This window comes from Lissotriton vulgaris, chromosome 5 (assembly GCF_964263255.1).
Source record: "Lissotriton vulgaris chromosome 5, aLisVul1.2, whole genome shotgun sequence".
Taxonomy (NCBI): Eukaryota; Metazoa; Chordata; class Amphibia; order Caudata; family Salamandridae; genus Lissotriton; species Lissotriton vulgaris.
The window spans coordinates 473,172,135-473,189,847 of NC_141693.1; the positions used below are offsets into that span (position 1 = coordinate 473,172,135).

Sequence of the window (17,713 nt, forward strand, 5' to 3'; positions counted from 1 at the left end):
AGCTCCAAGAAGAACTGCCGAGCACTCGAGAAAGCCTGGCGCAGAGACCCAACACCGAACAACATGACTGCCCTCAAGCTCGCCACCCCAAAACACCACCAACTGATCCACGCCACCAAGAAAACTGCATTCAAGGAACGACTGGACAACAACGCACACAACAGCAAGGAACTCTTCAACATCGTTAAAGAGCTCTCCAACCCCAACGCCGGAAACAACAACATCACCCCTTCGCAAGACCTCTGCAACTCCCTCGCCTCCTACTTCCACAACAAGATCGCGGAAATACACAACAGCTTCAGCACTCAACCGACGCACGCCACGACTGAACCACCGCCCCCCGCCACCACCCTCCGCGCCTGGACCCCGATCAGCACCGAAGACACCATCCGCACGATGAACTCCATCCACTCCGGATCTCCGACCGACCCCTGCCCTCACCACGTCTTCAACAAGGCCGACGCTGTCATCGCACCCCACCTGCGGGACATCATCAACACCTCCTTCGACACCGCTACCTTCCCGGAGAGCTGGAAGCATGCCGAACTCAGCGCTCTACTAAAGAAGCCATCAGACGACCCCACCGACCTCAAGAACTACCGCCCCATCTCGCTGCTCCCGTTTCCTGCAAAAGTCATCGAGAAGACCGTCAACAAGCAGCTGGCCGCCTTCCTCGCGCGACAACGGATCCCTCGACCTCTCGCAGTCCGGCTTCCGGGCCAACCACAGCACCGAGACCGCCCTGATCGCAGCTACCGATGACATCCGAGCCCTGCTCGACAACGGAGAAACAGCGGCCCTCATCCTCCTAGACCTCTCCGCGGCCTTCGACACTGTCTGCCACCGTACCCTAGTGCAGCGCCTCAGCAACGTCGGAATCCAGGAGAAGGCACTGGAATGGATCATCTCGTTCCTCGCCGGAAGGACACAGAGAGTCCGCCTCCCCCCGTTCAGATCAGAAGCCACCGAAGTCATCTGCGGCGTTCCTCAAGGCTCCTCGCTCAGCCCAACCCTCTTCAACGTCTACATGAGCCCCCTCGCAGCCATCGCACGCCAACACAACCTCAACATTATCTCCTAAGCCGACGACACCCAGCTGATCCTCTCCCTCACCAACGACCCCGCCACCGCCAGAGCCAACCTACATGAAGGGATGACAGACGTAGCCAAGTGGATGATGAACAGCCGCCTGAAACTGAACTCGGACAAGACAGAAGTCCTCATCTTGGGACTTGCACCCTCCCCCTGGGACGACTCCTGGTGGCCCCCCGCCCTGGGCAGCGCACCCAAACCAACAGACCACGCACGCAACCTGGGCTTCATCCTGGACTCCTCCCTCTCCATGACCAGACAAGTCAACGCCGTCTCCTCGTCGTGCTTCAACATCCTGCGCATGCTACGTAAGATCTTCCGGTGGATCCCCACCGAGACCAGGAAGACGGTCACCCAGGCCCTCGTCACCAGCCGTCTGCACTACGGCAACTCCCTCTACGCCAGAACCACCGCCAAACTCCAGAAGAGACTCCACCGGATTCAGAACGCCTCAGCACGACTCATCCTGGACATCCCCCGTCGCAGCCACATCTCCGGACACCTGAGAGATCTGCACTGGCTCCCGGTCAACAAAAGAATCACCTTCCGACTCCTCACCCACGCACACAAAGCCCTAAACAACCAAGGCCCAGGATACCTCAACAGCTGCCTCAACTTCTACGATCCCACACGCCAGCTTCGATCGACCGGCCACGCCCTCGCCGCCTTCCCCCGCATCCGAAGAGCCACCACAGGAGGAAGGTCCTTCTCCTACCTGGCCGCCAAGACTTGGAACTCCCTCCCGACCCACCTCTACCTGACCCACGACCACCTCGCCTTCAGGAAGCAGCTCAAGACCTGGCTGTTCGAGCAGTAGCGGACCCCCCCTCCCCTAGCGCCTTGAGACCCTCCGGGTGAGTAGTGCGCTATATAAATGCTTTGATTGATTGATTGATTGATTATTGCTCTGATAAAATCGTTTGGAATTAATGTTGTCAACTATGCTGATGACACTCAGCTGGTCTTCTCTTTTGAGGGCAACAATGCAGTATCTTTAGAAAAGTTTCACGACTGCTTATTCCAAACGACAGGCTGGCTAAAACAGAATTCTTTGCAATTCAATGAAGATAAAACGAAGGTCTTGTGTTGCATGACGGGTCGCATTCAGCGCCCTCTGCCTCCAGATTTCAGGCCAGCACCAACTACTAATTCTGTACTTCCTTCTAAAACAGTGCGCAAACTGGGGGTTATGATGGATAGTAACCTCCAGCTAGACTCCCAGGTGAATAAAACGGTCTGTACATGTATGGCTCTACTCCGAGCCCTATGTAAGATTCTCCCGTTTCTGCCCGTTGCTACTAGACCCCAAGTGGTTCGGAGCATTGTGCTAAGTAGAATTGACTATTGCAATGCTCTGCTCCTGGGTGCTCCGGTCTCTCTGCTTAAGAAGCTGCAGAGAGTGTAAAATATAGCAGCCAAACTTGCATTAAACCGACCCTGGGATGCGTCTCCTTCCACAGCCCTTAGAGATCTTCACTGGTTGCCAGTTGTACAAAGGGTACAATTTAAGGCATTATGAATTGTATTTAGGGCAGTACATAAAATTGGCCAAGGGCACTTCAGAGGAAATTTGTCTGGTATGCGCCGGCCAGATCCTTGCACTCTTCTTCTGCAAATTTTATCTGTGTTCCTCATGTTAAGAAAGTGCGCACAGGTGGTAGGTCTTAGTTTCACTGCCTCTAGACTTTGGAACGCCCTCCCCGTGAAGCTTAGACAATTGAACACCTTGTCTGCTTTCAGGAAGGAATTGAAAACTAGTTTGTTCCCTAGAGATTAGATCTGCCTTTTTTCTTCTGCTCCGTTGCTCTGGAATCTAAGCACCAGGATACCCTTTGGGTGACAGCTGCGCTCTATAAGTGAACCTTACATTACATTACATTACATGCTTCATGGTGACATTACCGGCTCCTTTTGATATTATCTATGTTCTTGACCAGCCCCCAACACAGCTTAAAGGCTTTTTCGAAGAGGTAAGTGGAGGCTTGTGTAGATACAAGGAGGATAGTAATGCATCAGAAGCCAACTTGCTTCTTGAGGTGCTGGTGAGCTGGCAATAGCCAAACAAGTTCATGCTAGACAAAAGCCTGTTGGAATAAGTGAGTTTTCAACACTTTTCCGGATGTCTTCATGGTCGCTTCTAGGTAGAGACGCAAGGGGAGAGGGTTCCACATGGAAGTGCCTTCAACATGTTCCGGGGTACCTCATGATACATCCTCCTGCTCAAGGAGATTCCCCTAGCTCATGCAGGTATCACTCAGCTCATGAAGGTAGCCACAAGCTCATGAGGGTAGTGACCTTAATTAGCACTTGGCACATTCTGCTGTGGTTTGCAGGTCCCATGCTCAGAGAGGTTAGTTCAGCAGAGGCCATTTGTGGAGGGTTAACTGACGGTGCCAGCTCTTAATGCTATTATACTGAACTCACTGAGGTTAGCAAAGGCAAAAAAATGTGTGGAAGCTACCAAGTGGTTAGCATCAGCAGGAAGATGAGCTCCAGAAGCAGCTTGCTTGGGTTGTGTAGGGAGGTTAGTGCCAGCAGTAACAGGAATTGTGTGTGCTTATGGATAGGCCTACACATTCACAAAAAGCGGACTTACCATAAGTTGGCTGGAATGGCTGGATTGCCTCTTGTGGCAAATTGCGCTGCTGCTCCTGAGGTTCAAACTGGAATGGTTCTTCTGGGCGCACTGTGGAATCTGTAGAATAAGGAGAGTTTTGAATACCAATTGAATACAGGTTTTCAATCAAACTAGGAGCCAAAAGAAAACAAATTATGCAGGGCAATCTGAGGCATTATCAGGTTGATGTTTTGACGCTTTAACACAAGTTAATAAAACAAGCTTTGACAACGCCAATAGGCCTCTCCTACTTGAGATCTATTGACCTAAATAGAGCGACAAAAAACATCATGGTCGTTGTGCAAGCCCACAGAGTAGACACAGCATGTCTCGAAGAGACGGTACAAGCGCTGCCTAGGCGAGACCTAACAAGGTATTCGTAGTATGAAGGTGAAATTGGTTAATCCATTGAAACCACAAGACATCCCAGCCCTAAATCAGGTATGTCTATGTTCAATTTCATTACAACTCATCTCAGAACCCAGAATCATAAAACTATAGTTACATTGACCCAAGGGCATTAGAGACACCAAACCCCAAACTGATATTGTCACTAGAGCCAATAAACCAGCATTATCAACAACTACACTATGACAGAAACAAGAGCACTGCCCATTGCTGCACCAGATCACCTTGAGACAGCCACTGAAATATGTATTAGCTTAAAGATGCTGCATTGTGACAAGCCACAGCATAGTCATCGAGAACGAACAATCAATAAAACAATGTAAAAACATAGGTCACACCAACCAGAATCATCAACACCATCTGGAGAGTAAAGATTCAGTCACAGCACTAAAGCAGAATCAAGATTTCTGCGGAAACCATCAATGCCTCTGACAGTCCATAGCCACCATAATCACAGAGCAATGTATGAAACAGTCATATATGTTGTGTCTTACAAACGGCCAGTACAAACCAATTAAAATGAAAGAGAACCTTACTAGTCAAATCACCTCATCAATAGAGTTGCCACAGTTTCAGCACCATGAGACAATATCCATGAAACCACCACCAACACCAAAGACATCAGAGAACTCTTAAGTGAAAATAGTTAGTATTAGAGGAATGACCCCAAGAAATGCAGATACACCAAAGGGTAATTACGTCACGTCCTAGTTCAGTGAGGCAATAACGTACCGCTATCCAACAGCGGCACCCAGAAGGCTCAGGGAAGTGGCATTAGACAAGTAACACTGATGAATGACATGGGATTACATGCAAGGAACATATCGAGAGGTTGCTGATACACGGGACAATGGGGAATACCATTAGGTTAGTAACTACGGAGAAGTAAGCGGCAATCTTGAAATGCAACATTTGCACTTGTATTTAAGAACTCAATGCAGAAAAATAACATTTATGTTTTGACTGAATTATTTCTCAAGTATATTTGAATTGAAGATACGCCAAATCAGCTAATATTCAAATAAATATCCGAAAAGGGATAAGTGTTCGTGATTTTAAGGAATGTTATTTGACATTTTTACAGCTGTTCTGTGAATAAAAATGGGTATTCTCTGTCAATTTTCTAGATGATTTTGTACTCTTTAGAGGTTGGGTTTTCTTGGGGCTTAAGTAGACAGTGAGCAGCCATGAGCGTGCGGCGCTGCAGCTGGGCGACAGCTGCGCCCGTAGAAGGCCTGTGGAGAAGAGCCCAATCGCTCACTGCCACCTTGACCCATTGAAGCACAGAGCATCAGCGAGCACAAAGAGCCTCCACACCGAGCTGTGCCATAAAGACACACATCACTGCCAATTAGGATGCAATTTCACAAAGCTTTAGAAACAAAAGAAAAAAAACAGTGCCCTTAAACAAACCTAGATGCACAAAAGGGCAAGACTACAAGACTACAAGCAATAGGGCCATGCTCAATGAGATGGGTCAAGACACAAAAAGTAGGGACATATAACAAACACTGACCACAGAAAAGCAAGCCTTTGCCAAGGTCACACAAAGCAACAAATAAAAAGTGATGAGCGGGCTCTAAGCCCATAGAATAGATACAGCATGTCTCGAAGAGATATTGCATGTGCCTCGTAGGCGACACCTAAAAAGGATGTCATGAAATGTTGTAAGACGGAAATCTATACATATTTTTTGCAGATCCTATTGTTATCGACCAACATTTTGGGTCAGATTTACAAGAAACTAATGCAGCGCCGCAAGTCATTTTGCTGCACCACACTGCGTTGGTTTTGAAGCGCAGGGATGCGACATATGTACAACAATATGTTGCATCTCTGTGCTTCCCCCTGCACTGGCGCACACATGGTGCAAGGATGCCTGCGTCGTGAAGAGATTGTTTTTGTGCAGGAAGGTGCACCTTCCTGCATAAAAACAAACAAATTAGGTAATTTCCTCCTCCAATGCGTGCTGTACAATGCAGCACACATTGAAAGAGGAAAAATGGGGAGAAATGTAAACATTTCTCCTAGTTGCACCTCGCTACGCCACTCGTAGGGTGGCATAGCATTCTGCCACATTTCCAGATTTCAATTGCTCGTAAATCTGGAAATGCATCAGTGGACATGGGGGTTGCGTGGGAACACCCACAGTAACACCCATGTCACGCCCCTAGCACGCAAAGTGCTGCATGAAAATGGGCGATATTTACAAGCACAGGTAAAGCCACGAAGGGTGGCTTTACGTGTGCTTGTAAATATCACGCAGCATGTTGCGCTGCCAGTGCGTCACACAACGTGAAGCACTGGCGGCGCAAGGGGCTTGTAAATGTGCCCCTTCATATTTTTGTGTCCTGAGGAAATGAAGGACATTATTTAAGTTTTAGAATCACTCTGTTTTTATTTTTGGTTTAGACTATTTCCACATTATAGACCTTGAATTAAGGTACAATAATATAGAATAGTATTGTGCATTTCATAAGAAGACACTTTATGACTCATGCAACCAATCCTACAGAAATGCACCATGCTTGCAAATCTTCTTAACTCCTAGTGCACCCTTAAAATAGGCGATCCTATGAGATTAGTGTATGTAATGTCAAAATTTACTTGAATCGATATAAACAAAAAATATTAATTTTTAATTTGCTTGGTCACTCGTTTTTTCTGTTATCCTCTTATTTCCCGTAAGAACAGCATTGAGTATGTTTGCTGGGTATATTAATGAAATTCAGTTTAAAAAAAAAAAGATATTCATGTCAAAGACTGAATATTTTTTTTTAGCCATGTTTGAATTGCTTTAGTTACGTTTTTGTGCCTCCTGTAGATAAAATCCCTTTGTTTCTGTCCATCAACTGCAGATGTTGCTACAATCTTGAGAGAAAATCAACTCTTTAAATGAAAAGTGTACCCCTTGAGCAACTTTTTTGCTACTATTTGAACTATTTAAAATGGCCTTTGAGAAATATAGTCTGGGTGCAAAACCTGTCTGCTCCATTTCCAAATGCACAAGTAGAAAAAATGATGTAATAGATTGCAAAATTGCATTACACTTGTGCAAATTTTACGAACATCTGTTCCCATATAATGTAGAAATAATGCTGTAATTCAAAACGGTAGTGTCTCATCATTCACTTCGAACATCAAAATCTACAGAGCACTTTATTTGTTTAAAAAATTGAAACATCAAAGATTGCATCTGCAACGAACCCTTGATGGTAATAACATCATCTGGCAAAACCCAATGATCAGGGATTTATATAAAAAAAGCATTACCTTGATAATCGTAGTATTCTTGATTTTCTGGAAAAGAAAAAACGGATAAAATAGAAGCACTATAACACAAAGGATCAGACATTTTCTATTGTACAGTATAATTTAGATAAAATCCCACCTTTTCCAAGAGTGTCAATGAAGCTTGTGGACAGAGAATGTACAAAGCTTGGAGCGCATAGCTAATTTTTCGTGGACAGACTATATCAGAATAATCATGTACATGTCAGGACTGCGAGAGGAGCTTTACATAGACCGACAAATTGTGAAGCGTTTGTGACACAGACAGTAAGACCCCTATTTAAAAAACAATGGGGCATATATACAAGCCCCTATTGCCACCACAACGTCACTTTTACTCACGTTGTGGTGGCGATAGGGGTCTCTCCTTATTTACAAGGCAGTGTTAAACCACTTAACGTGGCTCAACGCTGCCTAGTAAATAAGGCACCCTTTCATGCTGTATTTAGCGTGAAAGGGGAGGGCAATGGGTGTTGTGGTTGGTGTTCTACTGCAACACACATTGATTTTGATGCTGCCCCCTATTTACAAGTGCAGCGTAAATAGGAGGCAGCGCCAAAATTAAGACCAGGGAAAACCGGTCTTAAACAGGCAAAACAAGGAGAAATGCTTTAATTCTCCTCGTTTTCTGCTGTTTCTATGTGTGCTGCATTGTGCAATCTTCCCCCAACGCAGACACCTTTGCACTAAGGTGCAAGCGTGCCTCTGTTGGCACTAGGCAACTGTACTCAGCGCCAGTGCTAGGAGAAATGCAGGGGTGTGCCGCATTCTTGTGAATGCGGCACATCCCTGCGTTTTCAGAATGGAGAAGTGTGGCGTTAGAAATGTTTGCTTAGCGCCACGCTTCTCCATTCTGCTGTAAATATGCCCTATGGCACATTGCTAACGCCACACAACACCCATTGACCTCCCCTTTCATGCTAAACACAGGGCGAAAGGAAGCCTTATTTACATGACAGCATTAACCACATCAATGCTGATGACGAAACCGCTTCGTCATCAGCCGCGGTGGTGCTGTGCTGATGACGGAGCGGTTCCGTCATGGCCCGCCCGACAGGCCTGCGCGGCGCTGTTTTCGTGCCTGCGTGGCGCGTTCTATTGAGTGGGCGGGGCCATGACGGAACCGCTCCGTCATCAGCACAGCTCACCCGAGGCTGGTGACGGAGCGGTTCCGTCACCAGCGTGTGAGCGCCGCGCGGCCCCCCCCCGCCCCCTTAGCGCTGTGGCGGAATAGCCGCCGCAGCGAAGAAGTTAAGCCATGTTAAGTGGCTTAATGCTGTCTTGTAAATAAGGCTAGGCCCATTTCACCATCACAACTTTACTGAAAGAGACGTTGCGGTGGCGATAGGGGCTTGTAAATTTGCCCCAATTTGTGTGTTTTGTGGATTTTAACTCGAACCAGATGCAAAGTATTGTGTTGCTATTTCAAATCCAATGCAAATCACAATTTACTTTGGATAGTAACCAAATGTAATGCAAAGCTGCGCAATGCACAGCAGGGTCCAGTTTAACACATCAATTTGTGCTTGGAAATGAGAGCATTCTATTTTAAGTGGCTGAGACATGCACTGGAGAGACAGAGGGATAAATATACCAAGAAGTAATTTGCTTTCTTTGTGATTTGTGCTACAATACTGCACATAACTGTGTGCAAAACAATTGTTCTGTTCTTTGAGACCTGTTGTTGTTTGTGTACATAGCTTGCCCCAGTGGGAGTAGATCCCTTCATGTGTCACTTGGCATGAGTAAAAGCTCCATTCGTAAGGGATCCACCCTGGCCCCTTCTGTGTTGCAGGCTGCCCCCTCACAAAGCACAACGAAACATAATTAAGTAAACAGAGGGTGCCTTACTAACAACTGCACCACATATATGTGAATATATTACTAATCATATTGCAAAAAGTATAAATATTTCAGTGCCTGAGGAATCCTGAGGGCAGGTATTTGAAAAGCCATTTTGACCTGTAACTGAATGGTGCAGAGGTCTGCTTTCCTTGGCAGACCTTAGCCCCAGTATCAAGCAGACCAATAGACAGATAGCACATTACCAGGAGTGCACCCCAGACTTCTGAATACTCATCGCAGTAATGGCTTGTAATGTTGGTCTATGTAACCAGCACCATTTAAGGAACCATTTTTAAAAACGGATTTAAAATATGCACTAGCAAAGACTGCGTATACGGATATATCTTAGTGAATCTGACCCACTATGCTCCGTCGCCATCCAAAACACACACTAGCTATACTCTGCCCAAAACATGGATGTCTAAGGGCAAAATTCGCAGTGGTTTGAACATAAATAGTGCAAACTATGTATTTTTATAGTACATAGGGTATTGTACCTAAAGGAAACTAAGAGTTTTTATGGGCACCTATACATGGGTTATCAAAAAGAGGAAATCTCAAAACACGCGCATACATTTAAAGGGGCCTTTAATGTAACTTGCTGCCATGTTTTGTGCATCACTTCTGTGTTTTACATGCATTTTAGGCCAGAGAAGAAGTTTTTATTGCTAGTTTTCTGTGCAGATTGAAAGTGATATTCAACAGCCATTCCCATTTGCCCATGCATTATCCACGCCCCAACATCTTACCCGATGGGTTGATATCATATTGGTTGTACTGGCTATGATCTGGGTATGGCTGTCCCTGAATGTCAAACTGCTGTGCCAGGAATCCTGTAGGAAACAGTAAAAATGGTTAGGTCAATACAGCAACAATTTACAGTGGTAAAATGTAACTGCGGGGAATGGAAAATACTGAGGTCATACGGCCAGATTCATCAAGCTTAATTGCGCTCGCAAAGGGCCAGATTCTGAGAATCTGGCCCTTTGCGAGTGCAATTTTTGCATTTGGGATTCACCATCCCAAATGCAAAATTCGCTATTAAAGAATTCACACATTTGCGAGGAATTGCATTTAAGGAATCTCTATTTGAGATTCCTTAAATGCAATTCATGAACCATTTTAAAATTGCGAAATAGCAATTTTGGGCCGCTATTTACCGCTAGGTCAAACCTTGTGGTAAATAGCGAAAACTTAGAAAAATGCATTTAAATACATTTTTCTAAGTTGCATGTTACACACACACATGTCCTTTGGACATGTGTGTGCGCAACACCATTGTGGATTACATTTCAGAGGTGCTACAGGGTGTCCTTTGGACACCCCTGGCACCCTTGAAATCGCATCCTTATTTGCGATTAGCACATTGCTAATCGCAAATAAGGAATGACTCCCCATTCATTCCTATGGGCCTTTAGCAAATTGCTAATCGCAAATAAGGAATGACTCCCCATTCATTCCTATGGGCCTTTAGGCCCATAGGAATGAATGGGGAGTTATTACTTATTTGCGATTAGCAATTTGCTAATCGCAAATAAGGAGGCTGTAGGAATCGCAATTTATTTAGCGATTTCTACATGAATCCCGATTTGCAAGTCCTTAATAGCGATTCCTTAATAATCGCTATTAGGGACTCGCAAATCGGGACATTGATGAATCTACCTGTAGGCTTATAAAGTCTTTGTGTCAGGTTTGAATGACTTTTTAAATGAAAAACCGATGCAAAGTGTTGTGTTGATATTTACAATACAATACAAGTTGCAATTTACATTAGATCGTAACCAAAAGTAAAACAATGCTGTGCAATGCGCTACATTCCATTACTCTGTATCAAGTGAGCATTCTATGGGTGGTTCATAGGCATTTCCATGCCACTTCCCATGGGTTTTGACGAAAATCCTTACATGTAAAGGGGCAGATTTACAAGCCCCTTGCTCCTCTTTTACGCTGCCGTTGCATCATTTATGTGACGCAGCGGCAGCGCAAAAGACGTGCCATGGTGCAGGGTATTTACAATGTGCTGCATATCTGGGAGATGCTTCACGTTGTAAAGCCCTGCGTCAGAAGTAGGCGTTCCGGCGCAGAGGGGGGGGGGGGGTGTTCCGGCGCAGGAACGCCTCCTAAAAGTGGCTAAGTGAAATCTACAAGATTTCACTCAGTCACTTTTGAACCCATGCTGCGTCAATACCCTGCGCAGGCTTGAAGCAGGCGTAAGGATTGACGCAGCATTGCAAAGATAGGGCACCCCAGAGCATTGCTGGAACAGCATCGCGCTTGAAACTCAACTCCAGACAATTATCTTGGTGCAAGAAGGCGCAAGCAATGGAAATTACAACAGTAATTACCAAATATAATGTTTTATACTCATCTGGAGCACTTTAAATAAATAAATCGACGAGGAAATTACAAAAAGTATTACAAAATACATTACAGTTTATTTGTTATTGATATACAAAAAAACATTATTTAAAATATAGAGCTCATTGATAATACCACAAGTATAGTACAGAGAGAAGGCATTGAACCAGTGTGCCGATCTGATAGATGCAGCCACAATGTAGCAAGGATGTACCAAGTTTATACAATCATAGCAGTGTAAATATTTCAGACAGACAATGGAAGAAAGAATGAAGTAAGATTGCTCTTTTCCTATGTAGTGTCTAATCAGAATACACAACCAACAAGTGTTTCGTCTACTAGACCTCCTCAGGGATTATTATGGTGCAAGTTACCGGTTTACTTGAAACACAACCGGCATTTGATCCTGACATCCATTACATTTTTTAGATCACACCTGGGGCTGGTGGTGTAGAAATTCAAAATTGGAAGTAGTTACGCTTTTGATAGATAATTTATTTGTGCATACTTTGCACCTTAGTTGCTTCTCTGCCAGCTTTTGGATCCTTTCCATGTTATGTACCGTAATAAGCCCTGAAGAAGACTAGCAGACAAAACACGTGTTAGCTGTGTATTCTGATCGAACACTATAAAGGAAAGGACAAATGTTATTTCATTCTGTCTTCCATTGTCTGTCAGAACTGCATTGCATGATTTGTCTAGTAAATCTGGGCCTTAGTGTCACTTGAGTGAAGTGAGTTAAGTTTGAATAACTGTTTGCCAGCATGGAATGAAATCAGCCTCATTTTGGAGTTAAGGCGTGCACTTCATATCAGAAGATAGTGACTCTACTCTCTTGGGTCCGAAATTGCAGCTTTGAAACATATAGGAACAGCATACCAAGTTCCAGGTACCGAATCTGTGCTCAAGCTACAATATTTTCAAGTAATCTTAGCTTGAGCAAATCTACTGCTACTGCAAAGAACAACAAGCATTTGCAATGCAACAGGCTTCGCATTTATGTGAGTTTGAGCTATTGACATTGCAAATGACAATGCCTTTTATTTCTGTTTCCGTTTTTAAAAAACTAAATAAAAGGCATTGTTATTTACAATGCCAATAGCTTAAACTTGCGTAAATGCGAGACCTATTGCATTGCAAATGCTTGTTAGGACTTGTGCCTGGCTGTGGCACACACTGGCTAAACTAGTGAAAACCCAAATCCATTGGTGCCCATCACGGAGCTGCCTGACACCGCAGACAAGCGCCGCGGTTGGTAAGCGGAGAGCTACAGTGCGACCGCCTCCACAGGTGAAAGTGACGGGTGTGTCCTGGACTGCAATCAGTGGTGAGGCACTTGCTACTGCTCGAGAGACCCCTCCCTCCTTTGATTTACCACAGCGCTGGCTACCAATAAATACCCCCTGAGACAAGAGTCAGACACCTCCATCAGAGATCGGCCATAACAGCCCCCCAGCATCGACTGGCCTAACGGGCCGCAGCAAGACTTACCTGATCCCAGGGAGGGCCCGGCGCAGAGCGGCCTAGCGCAGAGACAGAGCGAGGTGGGCAGTGAATTGTAGCCGGATGCGCGATCTGTCTCCGCAGGGCTGTGGAGAGGTGCTCCGGCCTTGTAGGGCACTCACTGCCCTGCATGGGGCCCCTCCTTACTGCTCTGCTGACACCACTGACTGTCCTCAGAGAGAGAGCACTTCAATATGTGTGCAGAGCAACCCGGTATAGCCCACCACATCAACATTGCTAGCATTAGCCTGTGGAGCCCATATTGCCTTAAAGCCACCCACGGCGGACTGGCGGGTGGGCTGCAGAGTGGACCCGAAGAGGGAACAGACTGGGCCTGATAAGAAATGTATGAGGAGAGGGGGTGTAGCTGAGCCCTGGATGAAGTAATACAGGAAACACAGGACATGTACATGGGTTATTATAGGGGCCACATAACAGGATGTCAGGAGGCAGAGTTATACCTTTGCGGGGGTGGGGTGATAAAGGTCCCTACACCCAATGCAGCAAGTAAGTGAGATACTGTGACAGTGTGATCTACTGCCCTAACCACGGGGTCTTTAGAGGCAGACTCACATGGGCCACAACAATGACACCAAGCACCCCATTCCGGTGACGGCTACCGTTGAATTCTTCCTAGTGAGTTGAGAGGAGCGGCGGTCAGGCTGCAAGTGGTCTGTGTACTCAATGATCAGGCCTCAGGGACTACAGACTCTGGGCCGCTACGCATGCTTACCCTGCATAGCCCCCCCATCGAACGCGAGTGGTGACCACAATATATCACCAACTGCTGACACCAGTGGGTTCCCTTCACCCCCACTACTATGGGAAAAACACATGTAAACATGAGTCAGTATGTGAATACAGCAGTAACCCCAATCACTACCTCAACAGACGGGGCTTACCAGCCACGTTGCTTAGCAACTAGTGGAGGCGGAGCTGACCAGAAAAGTGACGGCGCTAAGTTGCTAGTACTGCCCGTCTTAGTGTCATGGATGCGCAGTAGCTGCCGGTGCGCGTAGCTGAGGCTCCTGCGTGCCACTTAACATCCGTTATTCCTGGGCCCTCTTCTGCCGCCGGTATATCCGCTCTCCCAACCATGGTGTCTCCCCTTGCCTACGCGATGCTGTGTTGAGATCTCGCCCTCATGGGGCTCCTATGGACCATGGTGCCGCCTAAGTTGCAGCTGCTTGGGGTGCTGTCCTTCGGAGTGGCCATGCTCTTCCTGGAGAACCAAATTCAGAAGCTGGGGGAGTCCTGGGGCAAGCTAGGTAAGAACACTCGCAGTGTATGGATAACGGTGCCAAGGGGTTAGAACGGGATTCGTACAAATACAGATGAGAGAATGTGAGAGAGGCTATGACTCGAGACACAGAAAAAGAGCGCAAGAGAAGTTGAGAAGAGAATAGGTTCTTTTGAGAGACAGCAAAAGAGGCCGATAGAAAAAGAGAGAGAGTGAAAAAACAATAGAAAAAGAAACAAACAAACAGAGAGGCAGAGAGCAATGACGAGAAAGAGAGGGAGAGGCAAAGAGAACAAGTAAAGCGATCGCGAAACTGAAAGCGATCGCTTTCGATAACATAGAAAGCTGCAAGTAATGAGCGTGCCCGCGCCACAGCCAGCCATATGGTTTAAATTATCGAGCCCGTGTCTGGGCACGATTATTGAAACCAAATGGCAGGAATGCACGTAATAGACGCCAATAGGCCATGGGCGGATCAATGCGCCCACCTTTGGCCTATTGTGTGCTATCTTTAAAACAAACACGCATGCAAAGGCCAATAGCAGGCCACAAAAGTAAAAACACATGCACGAGTGTGTACAATTCCAGGGTCCATTTCTGAACCCCGGATAAAAGGACTCTCACTGCGCGATGCACTGCTGCGCAGTGCAACGCTAGGCGCGAGACCTAAAAACTATTTAAGGACTTACTATTTAAGGACTTTCCAACCAATATATAATCCTTCTCATAAACACCGACTCCATCTCAACAAAATCGAAAGATAGAAAACATCACAAATGACATAAACATAGCAAACATTTAAAAGAATAAGTTATGCCATTTTCGCTTTGTCAGATCCATATTTTCAGATTCAACTGATAAAATATAACAGAGAGGGCAATAGCAATTAAGAGTTAACTCTTGATTTCCTTGGGGGGAGGGATTAGATTACAGTATTTAGGAAGGTAATGGTTACAATACAATGTCTTCCAACCTGATATTTTATCCAGATCTTTCACCTCTCTAAAGGCATATTTGTAATCCAATAGAATAACTAACAGGAAAAAGTAATGTATGGATACATTTTTTGAATGGCATCAAAAATAAAAGACCCAGATACTACCAGCCATATCCATTTTCTATTTGATAATAATTTTCTGGCCCAAGCTGCTAAATCATTACATCTCAAAAGGGCCCACTGCTATTTAACATTTTGAAAGTCACTAGAAACTTTCCGAAGGGCCACTGATGCTCTCCCATTTTCCCACTAAGCTTTTTGATGTGTAGACAGTTTTCCCCATAAGAGTTCTCTCTAAAAAATCTCTGCCACTCACGCTAGTCTGATCCTTTTAGTTTTCACCAATATCCATTCAACATCAGATTGGCCTGTAGTGATATCAAAGATAATTTAAACTACTACTGTTTCCTTTTTATGATACGCTAAGCTGAGAATTCACTTCTTGGTTACATGAGCAAGCAAGACCTCTTTTTATAGCGAGACAAATACATGTCTGTAAAAAATGTAATATACTGTAACAATCTCAGGGGCATATTAAAAACGGCCAGTGATAATTATCGCTGGCCGTGCTTACTGATAAATATAATATCGCAGGCTATCTCTGATATTTATCGCCCTGGTAGCACATAATTAAGAACGTGTTACTGCAGTGCGATTAAAATTCCAGATAGCGAGGTCATCGCCCTTTTGTGGGAAACATCGCTGGTTTTCCAGCGATGTTCCCTGCAAAAGGGTGATAACCTTGCTGATACTACCCACAGGGTCGTATCAGCATAATCCACCCCCTATGTTAGGGATGGCTAAGTCAGGGTTTTAGCAGACGTTAGATTTTGGCGAAAACTGCAGTTTTCGCCAAAATCTAATATGTGATAAAATCATGTGGGCTGCCTTGTAAATATCGCAATGTAAACATCAGCGATATTTGCAAGGTAGACCATCGGGGGTACGCCCAGTAACGCCCACTTTGCATCTCATTGGGGAGGCAAAGGGAGGCGTTGGGGAAAAGGGTGTTAACATGCCTGTTAGCATCCTCTTGTAAATCGGGCGCTGGTTTTATCTCCGTTTTTTGGCTTTGTAAGCCAAAAAAGCGGAGATAAAGCCCTTGTAAATATGCCCCCAAATAAATCTGACACCTGCCTCAAATTGAATGGCCCCCCGGGCATCATTCTTTGACCTTTCATAGGAATGCCCGGTATTCAAGGACAACTGTTGGACTATTAGATAGATTTTCACTTATACAAACTTACCAGTACAAATGTCACCATATAAGTTTGTTTGTTAGGAATATCTCCTTTTAAAAACAAAATCAAGCTAAGGAGAGCTGCATCACTCTCCTTGTTGCTGGTTAAAGGGCGAATTGCAACACACTGGATGAGCCATGAGGCGGCTAAACTTGACTATAGGATCAGGGACATGGAAGAATGGGAAAAATGGACGAGATACATTTTATGTGGACCCGCAGAAATGAAAGACTAGAGGATAATTTCGTGAACTTTCTGTCCCTTGATCAAATTCCACCATAGACGGGTAACACTGAGGAGATAATACGAATAGACTTTTCCCTAAAAACTATTCAAATGTAACTGTAGCTTTTTGCATCTGTGTTTGAGGTCTACAAAGATTGGGCATATGATGCAATTTAGTGGCATCAACACCTTTTGGAATATGGCCACATTAGGGCCATTTCTGAACTGTAGAGTGTGTGAAGTTTTCCGGAAACTTTTTATCAATCGTGTTTCCATTTTATTGATGTTTAATGTGAAAGATAATAATTAATAAAAAAATATAATTTTACAAAAGTGTGATAAATAATAGATAATTCCACCCATGGCCTCCAACCAAATCGCTCTACTTTCTATCAATACACAAACGATTCTGTAAATCCTTCTAAGATATTGATAAAAAATATTCCTTTAACATCTAGAAATTCTCTTTGGTATATCAAGTAACTGAAAAAAAAACGTATGTGCAGATAACAATGAATCTGTCACTTCGTTCTTAAGGTCTTTCCCACTTCTTATTAAGCAAAATAATATCATCAATTTGCGGTTATCACTTTGCAAACACCATTCTTTAATGACATACTGAAAAGCTTCAACTACAAATACGGGGCCTTATTTATGAAAAGTGTAACATAGCTGCGGTAAAACAGCGATAAGACACTTTTCAGAGCATCCTCCTTGTGACACCATGGATGCGCCATATTTACTGTACAGCGCTCCATGCTGCAAGGATTTACAGATACGTCAGGAATCCTAAAGTATCGTCAGCGCAAACATGGCACATTGCTGGAGTGTGTCTGGAAACATACGCAACTCCAGCAATGTGTCATTTCACATGGGGCAAGCCCCATCTGAAAAGG

General features: G+C 44.9%; 1 protein-coding gene across 1 annotated transcript in view; it reads right to left on the bottom strand.

The window, feature by feature from the left end:
* Positions 1–17,713, bottom strand: part of MFAP2 (microfibril associated protein 2) — a 184,789-nt gene that overhangs the window by 19,051 nt on the left and 148,025 nt on the right. Inside the window, exons 3-5 of the mRNA XM_086921923.1 lie at positions 10,003–10,086; positions 7,391–7,417; positions 3,689–3,787 (exon numbers count right to left, since the gene is read on the bottom strand). Coding sequence (XP_086778049.1) covers positions 3,689–3,787; positions 7,391–7,417; positions 10,003–10,086 — 210 coding nt within the window. The remainder of the gene's footprint in view (positions 1–3,688; positions 3,788–7,390; positions 7,418–10,002; positions 10,087–17,713) is intronic.